This window comes from Bos taurus, chromosome 10 (assembly GCF_002263795.3).
Source record: "Bos taurus isolate L1 Dominette 01449 registration number 42190680 breed Hereford chromosome 10, ARS-UCD2.0, whole genome shotgun sequence".
In the NCBI taxonomy this organism is placed as follows: Eukaryota; Metazoa; Chordata; class Mammalia; order Artiodactyla; family Bovidae; genus Bos; species Bos taurus.
The window spans coordinates 100,432,380-100,450,601 of NC_037337.1; the positions used below are offsets into that span (position 1 = coordinate 100,432,380).

General features: G+C 39.6%; 1 protein-coding gene across 12 annotated transcripts in view; it reads right to left on the minus strand.

Moving 5' to 3' along the window:
- EML5 (EMAP like 5) overlaps positions 1-18,222 on the minus strand; it is a 159,836-nt gene that overhangs the window by 132,167 nt on the left and 9,447 nt on the right. For all 12 annotated transcript variants that reach the window (XR_009496058.1, XR_009496057.1, XM_059890529.1 and 9 more), the window contains exon 2: positions 3,581-3,740. Coding sequence is in view for 10 of the 12 variants with exons in the window: in XM_059890529.1 (XP_059746512.1) it covers positions 3,581-3,740 (160 nt within the window). In the remaining 2 variants the exon portion in view is untranslated. The remainder of the gene's footprint in view (positions 1-3,580; positions 3,741-18,222) is intronic.

The window sequence follows — 18,222 nt, forward strand, 5'->3', positions numbered from 1 at the left end:
TTCAAAGACACTTGCAACGTGGAAGAACAGCCATGACAAATCTAGACAGCATGTTAAAAAGCAGAGACATTACTTTGCCAACAAAGATATGTCTAGTCAAAGCTATGGTTTTTCCATTAGTCATTTATGGATGTGAGAGTTGGCTGAGTGCCGAAGAATTGATGCTTTGAACTGTGATGTTGGAGAAGACTTTGAGAGTCCCTTGGACTGCAAGGAGGTCAAACCAGTCAATCCTAAAGGAAATCAGTCCTGAATATTCATTGGAAGGACTGATGCTGAAGCTGAAGCTCCAATACTTTGGCCATGTGATGTGAAGAGCTGACTCACTGGTAAAGACCCTGATGCTGGGAAAGATTGAAGGCAAACGGAGAAGGGGATGACAGAGGATGAGATGGTTGGATGGCATCACCAACTCAATAGATACAAGTCTGAGCAAGTTCCGGTAGATGGTGATGGACAGGGAGGCCTGGAGTGCTGCAGTCCATGGGTTCTCAGAGAGTCGGACACGACTGAGCAACAGAACAACAAAGAAGTAACAGGGAGGAAAAAACAGATAAAGAAGCCTCTATCCAGCTTCCCAAATTCCTTCCTGATCCTATTTCCAAAGAAAGTCTTGGTTGTGTCTTTAGTTAACCCAGAAGTAAAGCTTTGAAGTTGCTGGCTTCACTTACCCTCGGGTGCTCTTCAACAGTGAACCCTGCAGCACTGCGCGTCTGCAGCTGGCTGAGTCCACAGAGGCAGAGGCACCGTGTACACAGAGGGCCAACCACAAGTTTTATGTATGTTAAGCCCTGCATCGTTCAGTGGTCGGCTGTATTCATTAAAAAGTTCTAGCATACTAAATACTCAGATGAGAAAAACATCGCAATAGGCACAACTAGATGCATTCCACAAGCTTCTGCAAGTGTGAAACACACTCACACAGTAGGTAATTAAACTTAAAAGAGTCTAGTATTGGGTGGGGGGTCCTTGTGATTTCAATATTGAGTGAGGACTAGTTGTTACAGATGTCACAAAGTAAAAACCACAAATTGTGCAAAATATGTAGGACTCAACAGAGTAAACATTGGTCAAATCATATAGAAAGCCGCAAGAAATCAGGATCTGGCAAGCAACAGAAGAGATGAAAACTCAAAAACAATACAATAGGCACTTCAGATATGGCTAGATGTTAAGAGACTACTAAAAGGCCCTAGGAATAAAATCATTGAATTCCTTTAATATTTTTGCAAAAAGACTCTCTTCATAGTCATGTGTCAAAAATCAAAGGTAAAAGGCAAAGTAAAACATTTTACTTTATATCAGCATAAAACTGACAAAGTCAGGTTAAAAATTAACATTTTATTCTTAGTTCATACTATAAATTGGCAGAGTTTTAACTATAACTTAGATTTTGTTAATTATGTGAATGGCTTTTATAGATTATGGTTTCCTCATATCTCCTCTCTCTCATTTACTATGAAATTTTAATCTCTGTTTGATGTGAATTTATATAGCCTTCTCATGCCCTGATTATTCCCAATAAGACAGACTTCCAGTATTAGCATGGATAGTCAATCCATTTAGGAAAAAACAGCTAGGAAAAAAAGAAAATTCAGCATACTACTAACAGGAAGACTCATTCACTGGATAAATCTTAATTGATCACTTACAGTTTCAAATCTAGTAAAAAATTCAAAAATTAGTATTTCCTAATTGGTATTTCACAAACAGTTACAGATATTAGTGGATAATATGTTCTCAAATTTCTTAACTAAAGCATCTTCTGATTAGCATAATTTCAGAAATACTCTTAATTTTCAATTGATCACAGTTCCTTACGAGTTTCTACTGTACTTAAAATGAATGAATTCCTCCTGAAATATAAATAATCACCTCCTTGGTTCCATGTTTGGGAGGCAGTAGGGTATTGGGGTTAAAAACATGAGCTTTGGAGTATGACTGACCTGGGTTCCCGCTCTGGCTCCATTTACTAGCTGTGTAACCTGGGGCAAGTTATTTAACCTCTCTAAGTCTCAGTTTCTTTATCTGTAAAATAGAGATAATAATAATATCTATTTCATAGGATTGTTGTGAGGATTAAATGAGATAATGTAAGCTTAGCACAATGCCTGGCAATTAGTATGTGCTCAATAACTTTTAGCTATGATTTTATAAGCTTACATTTTTAAGTAACATGTTCTTATGAAGATCTGTGATAATCAAATGCATGTACCCAAGATGTTTCTTATAAATTACTTAAAACAAGCAAAATTAAATAAAGCTTTCAGTTAGTAAAAGCTCCTGGCATCATTTCTCATTTCATATAAGAGAAATTCCTCAGCACCGCAATACATTTAGAAAGGGTAATTTTAAAATTAAGAAAAAAAAATCTATATTTGAAGTATACAAGTATAGTTAAACCATCTTAGATATCATAATACTTCTGGAAAATGATTTAAAAAACAACTTTTGTTGGTTTGTTTCATAAGACAATCTCTTGCAAAGTAAGGAGAGAATATTATTTTCTTCCTTTCAAGAAGGAAAATGAAATTCTGATATGAGGACATTAAGGGAACTGACAATAATAGCAAAATAGGACATGAATTAAGGTTCTGGAATTGCCAGTCACTGCTACCCAGTGATTCTAAACCTAGAAGCACATTTTTCTGCAAATGAGAAGTTCAAGTTACATCTTCATAGATTTTATAGATCTCTTACCAGACTCTTATCAGAAAGTCATATTAATCTATGCTACTCAAAGAAGCTATTCCTCAGAGTTATATATTAAAATACCTACTGGCTACCAAGTGACTCAAGCAAAATGTAATGTGTTTCTGTGAAATACAGATGTAAAAAATTAATTTTAAGAATTAAAAAGCAGACAACTAAAATTCTTCTAAAAGTTAAAATGATTTTTAAAGTTTAATTTCACTGTAAAACTTTTAAAGATTATAAATTAACTAAATCTGCAAAAACTAACTTCTTACCACTTCTTAACTAAGTGTTAGGTATAACAAGTTCCATGAAAGTACCACAAAACAGCTGTTGGCTTAGTGTTTTAAAAATCACTGACTAGAAGTAAACAGTAATTTTGGAACTGATTAGTAAGTAGAATGATGATTACATCTTTTGCTATGAACCTTGACTTTATATAAAATAGCTCATATAAGAACTACCTCATTGTTTTCAACTAAAAATATAATTTTAATAGAAATATATAAATAACTAAAAATTAAAATGGTTATAGCTCTTAGAGAAACATAAATTTTTCTAAGATACCTTCTTATCTTTTAATACCTGGAAAAGAGTCATATGTAAAATTTTCTAGAACAACCAGGTAATGTTCCCCTGACTCAGAATCACTTAGGCCTTTATAGTACAAATTAATTCAGCTGAAAAGTTCTTCATACAGTGAAATAAAAACTCATTATTCTTATTTTTCTTATATATATCTACCACCCACCCCATCTACCCACATCCACCTTGAACAAATGCTTTTTGTCAATTGCTTTCCAATTTAATACCTACAGGTTTACAATAATTTATAATACACATTTTAAAAACACAGCTTAGAAAAAGAGAAAAAATTTTAACATACCTGCCCATCTAAGTCGAATGCTAAGCAAGCTATACCATGTGTATGAACGTCCTTCAGAACTGACACGGTCTGCACAGTGTATGAATCCCAGACACAGATATAAGGCTCTTTCCCAACTTGTCCTGTTGCTACCAGTGCTCGTTCAGGGTGCAATGCAAGGCTGCAAAATCAATCATAAATAAACAGATTTAAAACTGCTTATGGAGCTGTTATATCAATGTAAAAATTAAGACTTTCATTATTTATCTACTTAAAATAATTTGGATTTAAAATAACTTCCATAAAAACCCATGCTAAGAGTTACTTCAATGGTACATGTGATAAGCAGTTACGACAGGCTTTATAATCCTGTTATATGACGCAGTGTGTGTAAACTTATCAAAAAAAAAAAAAAAAAGAATTCTCACAAGTACTCGACTGAACCACAGAAATGAATTAGTATCAACCCTACCACTTGCCATTTTCTTATTTGGTATTAACCTTCTTTTAAGCTCTCTCTCCCATTTACTCTTTCACTGTATAAAAGTTAGACAAATTCTTAGTGTTCAAGCAACTCCTATGATAACATAAAATTACAAATCCCATTTAAAAAAAACAGAAAAGTCACTCATAATTCACAGAAAGTAGTCTATAAGTCTTTAAAGATAAGACAAGGGCCAAACAGTTGATAGTGCTTTACACACATCAGCAGAAGGCAGAGAATGAATATAAATTTCTACTTCATAAATTTTTCTACAAGTGTATTTAGATGATTAGCTTCCTCTTTGGGAGAAACAAAATCACTCCTGCATCAGGGTGGAAGATGAACTTCCAAGAGGGAAGTTAGGAGGGAAGAGGGAAAAGTTAGGAGGCCAAAAACAGAATCAACAGATTTGACGTACTGAGTAGGGGAAAGGGAACAGTCTAAGACAACGCTTGGTTTCTGGTGGGCAGCTGGATGGTCAGGGACGGTATCATCGAGTCAAGGAGCACTAAGTGAGAAACTACTGAGAGGAAAGATAAGCGGGAATGGAAGCTTCTTTCAACAAGTTTTGTTCAAATTAAAACCAATATAGTACATCAATAAATAAAAATCAATAAATAAAGGACACCCAAACTCCCATACACATTCATTTCATTAGATGCAGAAAAAACATTTGACAAAAATCCAACCTCTTCTGGGACTTCCCTGGTGGCCCAGTGGTTAAGCATCCGCCTGCCAGTGCAGAGGACATGGGCTCGATCTCTGGTGGGGGACTAAGATCCCACGTGCTAGCACCACAACCGTTAAACCTGGGCGCGTCTCAAGAGCCTGCGCGCCGCAAACCACGCCGGGGCGCTGTGGAGCCTGCGCGGCACAACCAGAGAGAAGCCTGCACGCTGCAGTGAAGGGTCTCACGTGCCACAGCTAAGACCCGACACAATCATAAATACATACACAAATGTTTTTTAAAAAGAATAAAGAACCCAGGAATAAATGTATACAAAGAGACAAAAGACCTGTGCTCCAAAAAACTATAAGACTCTGACAGAAAAAAAAAATGATGACACAGAAAGACAGCATGTTCTTAGATTCGAATACTAAATGTTAAAAATGACTATACTACACATGGCAATCTACAGATTCAATGCAATCCCTATCAAATTACCAATGATATTTTTCACAGAACTAGAACTAAAAAAATTAAACTTTATATGGAGACATAAAAGACCCCAAAGAGCCAAAACAATCTTGAGAAAGAGAAACAGAGCTGGAGGAATCAAGCTCCCTGACTTCAGACTTTACTACAAAGTTACAGTCATCAACAGTGTGGTACTGGCACAAAAACAGAAACACAGGTGAATGGAACAGGGTTGAAAGCCCAGAAATAAACCTACATATCTCTGGTAAATTAATCAACACAGGAGGTGAGGCTGTACAATGATGGAGAGTCTCTTCAATACATGGTCTGGCAAAACTGGACAGCTACCTTTTAAAAAAATGAAATGAGAACATTCTTTAACATCATCACAAAAATAAGTTCAAAATGGATTAACAACCTAAATGTAAGACTGGACACTGTAACACTCATAGAGGGAAAACACAGACAGAACACTCTTTGCCATAAATCACAGCACTATCTTTGTCAATCCATCTCCCAGAGTAACGGAAATAAAAACAAATAAACAAATGGGACCTAAATAAACTCAAAAGCTTTTGTACAGCAAAGTAAACCATAAAGAAAACAAAAAGACAACCCACAAAATAGGAGAAAATATTTGCAAATGATGTGACCAACAGTGGACTAGTCTCCAAAATTTACAAACAGCTCATGTGGCTTAATATCATCAAAACAAACAACCCAATCTAAAACAAAGGGCCGAAGACCTACACAGACATTTCTCCAAGCAGACATACAGATGGCCAAGAGGTGCGTGAAAAGATGTTCAACATCTCTAATTATTAGAGAAATGAAAATCAAAAATTTTATACAATATCACCTAACACTAGTCAAAATGGCCATCATTAAAAAATCTACAAACAATAAACACTAGAGAGGGTGTGGAGAGAAGAGAATCCTCTTATACTGTTAGTGAAAATGTTAACTGGTACAGCTACTGCGAAGAACAGTACTACGGTTGAAAAAAACTAAAAAATAGAGCCACCAAATGATCCTGCAATCCCACTCACAGGCATATATCCAGAGAAGGACATGGTCTGAGAGGATACACGCACCCACATGTGCACTGCAGCACTGTTTACGACAGCCAAGTCATGCAAGCAACCTAAATGTCCACTGACAGAGAAATGGATAAAGAAGATATGCTAACGCTTAAGTCGCTTCAGTCGTGTCTGACGCTGTGTGACCCCATAGATGGCAGCCCACCAGCAGGCTCCTCCACCCATGGGATCTTCCAGGCAAGAGTACTGGAGTGGGGTGCCATTGCCTTCTCCAAAAGAAGATATGGTATCTATCTATATTTATATATACTGAGTCAGCCACCCATTCCAGTATGCTGGCCTGGAGAATTCCATGGACTGTATAGTCCATGGGGTCACAAAGAGTTGGACACAACTGAAGTGACTTAGCCCACACGCACACACTGGATGGACCTGGAGATACTAAGTGAAGTAAGTCCGACAAAGAAAGGTCATACAATATCACTTATAATGCAGAATCTAAAAAGAAATTATACAAATGAACTTATTTACAGAAAAGAAACAGAGTCAGAGACTTAGAGAATGAACTCATGGTAACCAGGGGGAAGGGTGGAAGGAAAGGATAGGTAGGGAGTTTGGGATTGTACACATATTTTAAATGGATAACCAGCAAGGCCCTACACAGGGAACTCTGCTCAATATTTGTAACAACCTAAATGGGAAAAGAATTTTTGAAAAAGAATGGATACACACGTATTTATATATTGGGTTGGCCAAAAAGCTGTCTGGGGTTTCCTATGCATTGAACTTTTTGGCCAACCCATCAACTGAGTCACTTCACTGTACACCTGAGACTAACACAACACTGTTCATCAACTACACTCCAAAAAAAAAGTTAAAAACACCCACAAATTGCCCAGAAAGCACCTTTGCTGCCGCTAAGTCGCTTCAGTCGTGTCCGACTCTGTGCAGCCCCACAGACGGCAGCCCACCAGGCTCCCCGGTCCCTGGGATTCTCCAGGCAAGAGCACTGGAGTGGGTTGCCATTTCCTTCTCCAATGCATGAAAGTGAAAAGTCAAAGTGAAGTCACTCAGTCGTGCCCGACTCTTAGCGACCCCATGGACTGCAGCCTACCAGGCTCCTCCATCCATGGGATTTTCCAGGCAAGAGTACTAGAGTGGGGTGCCATTGCCTTCTCCGGAAAGCACCTTTAGATAAACATAAAAAGAAATTAGAACATTTCAAAATGTGTAAATAATACATGTGTATGAGATTGAAAATATGTAGAAAATACTCCATCCTTCTGTGATGGGTGTATGCAAGGCAAATATTTGGGTTCATCCAAATAAGATGCACGATTCAAATCTATTATACATCATGCCCTCTCTGACTGAAAACTAGTGTGTCAAGTAAATGGTGTTCTGCTGATGCCATAATGTTGAAGTATTATCTCTGTTAGTCCATTTATGACAAAAGTGGTATAATATTTGAAGGGCCATCTCAGAGAAGGCGATGGCACCCCACTCCAGTGCTCTTGCCTGGAAAATCCCATGGATGGAGGAACCTGGTGGGCCACAGTCCATGGTGTCACTAAGAGTCGGACACGACTGAGCGACTTCACTTTCACTTTTCACTTTCATGCACTGGAGAAGGAAATGGCAACCCACTCCAGTATTCTTGCCTGGAGAATCCCAGGGACAGAGGAGCCTAGTGGGCTGCCGTCTATGGGGACACACAGAGTCGGACACAACTGAAGTGACTTAGCAGCAGCAGTAGCAGCATGGTTAAGTCGTTGACTGAAGAGATACTGAGAGGGAATACTGTTTTCACTCATGTCTTTAATCCATCAGGAATTTATTTTTATATGTGGCATAAGAAAGAATTCAATTCAGTTTTATCCCAATTTTATTCTAGTTGAGCTAGCATCATTTGTTAAGTATATGATTTCTTTTAGATATTAAATATATATTAAATTTCTATGTCATACCTGTATCTGTATTCTCAATTATGTCCCACAGAACTTTTTGTCTATTCCCATGAAAAATCATATTCTATTTATTAGAGTGATTCTTTTAGTATGTTCTAGTACGGCAACCCACTCCAGTGTTCTTGTCTGGAGAATCCCGGGGACGGGGGAGCCTGGTGGGCTGCCGTCTATGGGGTCACACTGAGTCGGACACAACTGAAGTGACTTAGCAGCAGCAGCAGCAGTATCTATTAACACTCCTCCCCCTCACTATTCTTTTATTATATCTTTTTTATTTTTTAACTCAGCTTGTCTATTCTTATAGATTTATTCTTTCATATAAAATTTTAAATAACTTTATATCTAATTCTGATACCTCACAGAAAATCTGCTACAATGTTTAGTGGAGTTGCATTAAATGTATATATCAATTTTGTGAGCATCAGAATTCATAACATTAAATTTTTCCAACCAAGTTTTAAAATCACATATACTGTGATTGACACCCAAATTGTATCTCCAGCCAGGAGGAAAAGATGTGTTGTGGGCAACTCACATTTAACACATCCAGAACTTTTCCCTCCTTAATTCCCCACCCTAGTATACGACATCACTGGCCACTCAGTTGCTCAGACCAAGAAGCTAAATTTAACCCTCACCCCTTTCCCTTTCAAATTTATCACACACATTCTGTTAGCCTATCCAGTGACCCTATCATCACCCCCATCTTCTCTGCCTCAACCTGAATCTGAGCCACCTGCCCTTCTTCCTCCATTGCATCCCTTCAGGGTTTTCTTAACATAACCAGAGTGATCTTTTAAAACAATATAAATTTCACCTAGTTAAAATCCCCCAACAGCTTCCTATTACAATCAGAATAAAATCCAAACTATTTATTACGGCACTTACAAGGCTCTACAATACATAACCTTCACCTACTTCTCAAACCTCAACTTCTACAATTCTCCCTTTTGTTCACCACATTTCAGACACACTGGCCTTTCTGTCTGTTGAAAAGGCCAAACTTATTATGCCCTCAAAGGTCTTTGTCTCTAGAATGATCTTCCAAATCTTGCTTCATTCAAATAATTCATGCTTCAGGTCAAATGTAACTTGCTTAGCAAATCAAATCTAAAGGAGTATAAAAAGAATTATACACCACAACTATGTGGAATACTATCTGAGGTATTAATATCATTAAAAAATCAACTGATGGGTCCACCATGCCAATGGACTAAAAAAGCAAAATCATATGACCATATCAATAGATGCAGAAAAGGCATAGACAAACACTATTCCTTATAAAACCTTATACTGTAAGCATACTTACACTATAAGTATACTTATTCATGATAAAAACTCTCAGGAAACTAGGAATACAGAAGAACTTTGTGTCAACCTTATAAAGAGTATCTACAAAAACTCACAGCTAACATCATATTTCATGGTGAGAAATTCTAAGCTTTCCCACAAAGATCAGGTCCAAGTCATCAATGTCCCCCTTCACCACTCCTTTTCAAATAATATACTGGAAGGCCTTGCTAATGCAATAATACAAGAAAAGGAAATAAAAGGTATATAGATTGGGAAGGAAGACATAAAACTGTCTTTGTTCATAGATGACACAATCACCTATGTAGAAAATTAAAAAAAAAAATCAGCCAAAAAAAAAAAAAAATTCCTGGAACTAATACATGACTATAGTAAGGCTGCAGGATACAAAGTTAACATACAAAATTAATTGTTATCCTAATACTGACAGTAAACAAGTGGAATCTGAAGTTGAAAATGCAATACCATTATATTAACACCCCAAACAGAAATATTTAGGCATATATCTAACAAAATAGATACAAAATCTATATGAGGAAACCCACAAAACTCTGATGAATGAAATCAAGAACTATAAAAAATAGATATTCTATATTCATGGATAGGAAGACTCAGTACTATCAAGATGACAGTTATTAGGGTAAAAAAAAGATGTCAGTTCTTCCCAACTTATCTGAATGTTGGAGGAGGTTACTGAGAAGACATGACCACCAACTGACCTAAGAACTGAACCCAGACAACTAGAGACTCCATACCCTGTTAAGGTCGCTATATAAATGCTTGAGATTCTAGCGGGCAGGTGTACAGAGATCTCCTTGTCACGCAGCTGCCCAAGACATGCCTCGTATGTAAATTTCCCTCCCCACTACCAGTGAGGAGAAACACCAACTCTGGGACCCCCAGCTCTGCCCAGCAGGGAACAAGCATTAGCCCTAGAATCCCTTAGGCCTCTGCCTCACCCACCAGCAGGCAAACACCAGCTTGGAACCCCCTGGCCTTGCAGCTAGAGACCCCAGGACCCAACCCTGCCTGCTAGCTGGCTGATAACAACTCCAACACACCCTGGGCCGCTTAGCCAGATGCCCCGGGATCTAGCCAGTCTCACTATTGGCCAACACCACTTTGGGGACACCCCAGACTCTAGCTATGCTGAAACTGGCCCCACCCACCTGCAGGCCAGTATATTTGGAACACCCCAGCACCGCAACCACCCACTCCAGAAACCAGCGCAAACCACCAATGGGCCAGCACTAGCTCCAGGACAGTCAGCAGCCTTGCTGTTCAACCCTGCCCACCAGTAGCCAGCATCCTCCACGCAAGTCAGTGCCTGGCAACTGACTGGAACGTGGGCCAGCCATATCTATCAGATGCTCGTAACAGTAGGACCCACACAGCCCATGTAGCGGGCACCCCCAGAGTTCTGATGACCGAGTGGGGCTGTGCTGTTGGGACAAAGAAGAACTGAGTGAAGGGAAATAGGCAAGCTACGCTATAGAGAGTTCTAGGTAACGACTGTAGAAGTGTTCAGAGAATTTGGGAGAAGATTGGATGAACAGAAGTTTCTCATAGAAAGTTTAGAAAGATAAAGAAAAACCAAACAGAGATGAAGAACACAGGAACTGAAATGGAAAATACACTACAAGGAATCAACAGTATATTAAATGGTACAGAGGAACAGATTAGTGAACTGGAAGACAAGTAATGGAAATCACTCAAGCTGAACAAAAGAAAGAATAAAAAAAAAATGAGGACAGCTTAAGAGACCTGTGATACAACATCAAGCATATTAACATTCAAATTATAGGGGTCCCAGAAAAAGAGAGAGAGAGAGAGAGAGCAGAGAACATATTTGAAGACACAACAGCTGGAAACCTCCCTAACCTGAGGAAGGATATAGACATCCAGGTCCAGGAAGCACAGGAAGTCCCCAACAGGATCAACCCAAAGAGGACCACACCAAGACATAAAAATTAGAGAGAGAGAATGTTAAATGCAGCAAGGGAAAGTAGCAAGTTATGTACAAGGGAACTCCCACAAAGGACCTTTCAGTAGAAACTGCAGGCCAGGAGGGAGTGGCATGATACATTTTAAGTGATGAAAGGGATAAACCTATAACCAAGTAGGTAAAGCTTTATGACCTGGTAAAGCTTGTGTTCAGATTTTATGTAGAGATCAAAAGTTTTAAAGACAAGCAAAAACTAAAAGAGTTTAGCACCACTAAACCAGCTTTATAAGAAACGCTAAAGGGACATTTCTAAGTGAAAAAGAAAAGGCCAGAAATAGAAACATGAAAATTATGAAAGGGAAAAATCTCACTAGTGAAGACAAACATACAGTAAAATTAGTAAAGGCGCCACAGCGAGGAGGTTGGTGGGCAAAAGTCACGGGATCATGTATGTCCACAATATGCAGTTAAGGGACACACGAAACACAAAGATGTAAAACACGATGCTAAAAACAGTAAACGTGGTGCGGGTGCTGAAGGATTGGTAAAGAGAGTTTGAACTTAAGAGATCAGTAACTTAAATACACACTCACACACACAGAGAAGGCTATGTACAGTGTGGAGAACACAGTCCCTAACTACGTAGCATCTTGTATGGTGACATATCTTAACTAGACTTACCACGGCGATCGTTTTGAAATGTTTAGAAATACTGAATCACTATGTTGTGTAACAAGAACTAACATAGTGTTGTAGGTCAATTATACTTCAAATATCAAACTCACAGAAAAAGAGGTCAGGTATCAGAGGCAGGGGATGGAATGGGGAATTGGATTAAGATGATCAAAAGGTACAAACTTACACATGAGATAAATAAAACTCAATAAAATTGGAAGAGAAAAAAAGACAATATGGCATTCGCAAAAGAGTAGACAAATATACCAATGGAAGAGAACAGAGACCCAGAAATAGACCCCCATAAATATACTCAACTGACTTTTGACAAACGAGTAAAGGCACTACACCGGAGCACAGACAGACTCCCTGAACAAACGGTGCTGGGACAGCCGGGCGTCTACACGTGAAAAAGAGTCTAGACACATTAACTCAAAATGAATCACAGACCCATGTGTAAAACTACAAAATTCCTGGAAGACAACATAGGAGAAAATCTAGATGACCTTGGGCATGGTGATGCCTTTTTAGATACAACATTAAACACAGGATCCATGAAAGAAAGAAAGCTGGACTTCATTAAAATAAAAATAAAAAATTCTGCCCTGTGGAAGACAATAGCAAGAGCACTAGCAGACAAGCCACAGACTGGGAGAAAATGGGACAAAATTTTTGTAAAAGAATTCCAGAAAAACATCTATTTCTGCTTCACTGACTATGCTAGACCCTTTTTGACTGTGTGGATCACAACAAACTGGAAAATTCTTAAAGAGATGGGAACATCAGACCACCTTACCTGCCTCCTGAGAAATCTGTATGCAGGTCAAGAAGCAACAGTTAGAACTGGACATGGAACAACAGACTGATTCCAAATTGGGAAAGGAGTACATCAAGAACGTATATTGTCACCCTGCTTATTTAACTTCTATGCAGAGTACATCATGCAAAATGCCGGGCTGGATGAAGCCCAAGCTGGAATCAAGACTGCCAAGAGAAATATCAATAACTTCAGATATGCAGATGATACCACCCTATGGCAGAAAGCAAAGAGGAACTAAAGAGCGTCTTGATTAAAGAGGAGAGTGAAAAGGCTGGCTTAAAATTCAACATTCAAAAAATGAAGATCATGGCATCTGGTCCCATCACTTCACAGAAAATAGATGGAGAAACAATGACAGATTTTATTTTGGGGGGCTCCAAAATCACTGCTGAAGAATTGATGCTTTTGAGCTGTGGTGTTGGAGAAGACTCTTGAGAGTCCTTTGGACTGCAAGGAGATCCAACTAGTCTGCCCTAAAGGAAATCAGTCCAGAATATTCATTGGAAGGATTAATGTTGAAGTTGAAACTCCAATACTTTGGCCACCTGCTGCGAATAATGGACTCATTGGAAAAGACCCTGATGCTGGGATAGACTGAAGGCAGGAGAAGGGGATGACAGAGGATAAGATGGTTGGATGGCATCACCAACTCAATGGACATGAGTTTGAGCAAGCTTTAGGAGTTGGTGATGGACAAGAAAGCCTGGTGTGCTGCAGTCCATGGGGTCACAAAGAGTCAGGCATGACTGAGTGACTGAACTGAATTGAAAATCACTGCAGATGGTGACTGCAGCCATGAAATTCAAAGACGCTTGCTCCTTGGAAGAAAAGCTATGACAAACCTAGACAGCATATTAAAAAGCAGAGACATTACTTTGCCAACAAAGGTCCGTCTAGTCAAATCTATGGTTTTTCCAGTAGTCATGTATGGATGTGGGAGTTGGACCATAAAGAAGGCTGAGCACCAAAGAATCAATGTTTTTGAACTGTGGTGCTGGAGAAGACTCTTGAGAGTCTCCTGGACTGCAAGGATATCAAACCAGTCAATCCTAAAGGAAATCAACCATGAATATTCATTGGAAGGACTGATGCTGAAGCTCCATTACTTTGGCCACCTGATGTGAAAAGTTGATTCACTGGAGAAGACCCTGATGCTGCGAAAGAGTGAGGGCAGGAAGAGAAGGGTGCAACAGAGGATGAGATGGTTGGATGGCATCACTGACTCGACAGACATGAGTTTGAGCAAGCTCTGGAGTTGGTGATGGACAGGGGAGGCCTGGCGTGCTGCCGTCCACGAGGTCGCAAAGAATCGGACATGACTGAGCGACTGGACAACAACATTCAAAATATACAAGGAACTGAAAACTCAGCCATAAAAACACCCAATTAAAAAGCAGGGCAAAAACCTTAACACACTCCTCATCAAAGAAGATACACAGCTTATGAAAACTTGCTCCATATCATACGTCACTAGGAAAATGCAAATCAAAACTCTAAGACTCCACTACATGCCTATCAGAATGGCCAAATCAGGAACACCGACACCTCCAAATGCTGACAAGGGTGTCGAGTGACAGGGGCTCTCACACACTGCTGGTGAGAGAGCAAAAACAGAACAGTCACTTGGAGGAGAGTTTGGCAGTTTCTTACAAAACTAAACATCACCTTCCCAAACAATGCAGCAACTGTACTCCTTGGGATTTATCCAAAGGAGTGAAAACTTACGTCCACACAGAAACCTGCACATGGATGTTTACAGCTTTACTCATCATCGCCAAAACGTGGATGTAACCAAGAAGTCCTTCAATAGGTAAATGGGTAAATAAACTTGGTACAACCAGATAATACAATATTTGTCACTGATCAGCCACTCAGTGTCCAACTCTTTGTGACCCTGTGGACTGGGGAGGAGCCCACCAGTCTCCTCTGTCCATGGGATTCTCCAGGCAAGAATCCTGGAGTGGGTACTCAATCCCTTCTGCAGGAGATCTTCCCGGCCCAGGAACTGAAGTCAGGTCTCCTGCATTGCAGGCAGATTCTTTACCATCTGAGCCACCAAGGAACCCCCCAAATAAATAAAATTATTTTTAAAAAATAGATAAATAGTGAAGTCTTAAAGTCTTATGTTACATACCTTATAAAGACTTCAAAGGAAATAATCTAAAACACAATAGTAGGATCTTCCCTGGTGACTCAGTGGTAAAGGATCCTCCTGCCAATGCAGGAGACATGAGTTCGATCCCTGATCTGGAAAAATCTCACATGCTGCCGAGCAACTAATAGTTGTGTGCCACAACTACTGAGCCTGTGCTCTAGAGCCCAGGAGCTGCGACTACTGAAGCCCGAGCGCCCGAGAGCCTGCGCTCTGCAGCAAGAGAAGCCACTGCAGAGAGGAGCCTGCACAGTGCAGTCAGAGGGCAGCCCCTGCTCGCCACACTAGAGAAAAAGCCCATACAGCAACGACAACTCAGCACAGCCATAAATTAAAAACAATAAAAATAAATGAAACAAAGTAGTAATATCTCTAGATATAAGATTGTGGGTAAATATTTTTCTTTTTCCATACTTTTCAATGTTCTTTTATAAATAGGTATTAACAATTTTTAAAACATAATGATCTGCCTCTTGAGAAATTTGTATGCAGGTCAGGAAGCAACAGTTAGAACTGGACATGGAACAACAGACTGGTTCCAAATAGGAAAAGGAGTTCATCAAGGCTGTACATTGTCACCCTGTTTATTTAACTTCTATGCAGAGTACATCACAAGAAACGCTGGACTGGAAGAAGCACAAGGTAGAATCAAGATTGCTGGGAGAAATATTAATAACCTCAGATATGCAGATGACACCACCCTTATGGCAGAAAGTGAAGAGGAACTCAAAAGCCTCTTGATGGAAGTGAAAGTGGAGAGTGAAAAAGTTGGCTTAAAGCTCAACATTCAGAAAACGAAGATCATGGCATCCAGTCCCATCACTTCATGGGAAATAGATGGGGAAACAGTGGAAACAGTGTCAGACTTTATTTTGGGGGGCTCCAAAATCACTGCGGATGGTGACTGCAGCCACGAAATTAAAAGACGCTTACTCCTTGGAAGGAAAGTTATGACCAACCTAGATAGCATGTTCAAAAGCAGAGACACTACTTTGCCAACAAAGGTCCACCTAGTCAAGGCTATGGTTTTTCCTGTGGTCATGTATGGATGTGAGAGTTGGACTGTGAAGAAAGCTGAGCGCCAAAGAATTGATGCTTTTGAAGTGTGGTGTTAGAGAAGACTCTTGAGAGTCCCTTGGACTGCAAGGAGATCCAATCAGTCCATCCTAAAGGAGATCAGCCCTGGGTGTTCTTTGGAAGGCATGATGATAAAGCTGAAACTCCAGTACTCTGGCCACCTCATGCGAAGAGTTGACTCATTGGAAAAGACTCTGATGCTGGGAAGGATTGGGGGCAGGAGGAGAAGGGGACGACAGAGGATGAGATGGCTGGATGGCATCACCAACTCAATGGACGTGAGTTTGGGTGAACTCCGGGAGTTGGTGATGGACAGGGAGGCCTGGCGTGCTGCAGTTCATGGGGTCGCAAAGAGTCGGATATGACTGAGCAACTGAACTGAACTGAACTGAACTAATAATTATTATTAGAAAAGTCACAGGGCAACCAAGTAATGATGACCAGTCTATGGATTCTGTAATTAGTTATCACCTATCTTTTAACACTTAACATAGCCTTCCACTTTCCACCCCCAGTTGTCAATTGTGCCCTGCCCCCAATCAATCTTAGTATCTGTAAAGATAGGGCCATCATCTTGTGGCTAATTTAAACAATACCACAAGCAATATCATACTATTAGGTTGGTGCAAACATAATTGTGGTTTCGGAATTATAATCATTATAATTAGGCTCAAACACATCTTAATCAAAATAGGAACCATTAAAATCAACATATTTTTTGCCAATGAGAAATAAGTTTATTCCTACGGTGTAAAAACTCATGCTTCAGGATTCAACGAACTCTTGGAAAGCATTTTCTGCCTCCTGCTGGTGGTGGAAGTGTTTTCCCTGCAAAAAGTTGTCCAGGTGCTTGAAGAAATGGTAGTTGGTTGGCAAGAGGTCAGGTGAATACAGTGGATAAGGCAAAATTTCGTAGCCCAATTCATTCCATTTTTGAAGCGCTGGCTGGGCAGTGTGTGGTGGGGTGTTGCTGTGGAGAAGAACTGGCCTCTCCTGTTGACCAAGGCCAGCTTTAGGCACCGTGGTTTTCAGTGCATCTCAGTGATTTGCTGAGCATACTTCTCAGATGTTACGGTTTCACCGGGATTCAGAAAGCTTTAGTGGATCAGTTGGGCAACAGACCACCAAACAGTGACCATGACCTTTTTTTGGCGCAAGTTTGGCTTTGGGAAATGCTTTGGAGCCTCCTCTTGGGCCAACCACTAAGCTGGTTATCACCAGTTGTCATATAAAATCCACTTTTCATCGCATGTCACAATCTGATTGAGAAATAGTTCACTGTTGTTGCATAGAATAAGAGAGGACGATACTTTAAAATGCTGATTTTTTAAATTTTTGGTCAATTCATGAGGCACCCACTTACAGAGCTTTATCACCTTTCCAATTTGCTTCAAATGCTGAATGACCGTTGAATGGTCAATGTTGAGTTCTTGGGGCAACTTGTGGGGTAGTTGTAAGGGGAGCAGCTTCGATGATGGCTCTCAATTGGTCACTGTCAACTTCTGATGGCCAGCCACTACACTCTTCATCTTCAAGGTTCTCATCCCATTTGCAAAACTTCTTGAACCACCACTTCTTGAATGTTCATTAGGAGTTCCTGAGCCAAATGCACTGTTAATGTTACAAGTTGTCTCTACTACTTTACAACCCATTTTGAACTCAAATAAGAAAATCACCTGAATCTGCTTTTTGTCTAATATCATTTCCATAGTCTAAAATATATATAAAATAAACAGCAAGTAATAAGTCAGTAGCAAAAAAAATTTAAGTGAGAAATTCACATTAAAATGATGTATACCACAACCGCATTTAAGAACATATTCCAATAACAAGTAGCAAATTCCAACAATGCAAAACTGCAATTACTTTTACACTAACCTAACAAAAGTAAAAATTGCAACATTCTTAGGTGTAACTGCCTGTGGCAATTGTCATTACATGCCATAAACTGAAATGAATACGTAATTCATTCACAGCAAAGGCAGTGTCTAGTACTGTATTCCTGACCAAGAAAGAAAGTCCTTTCAAAGTAATGAAAAAAAAGAGAATTAATG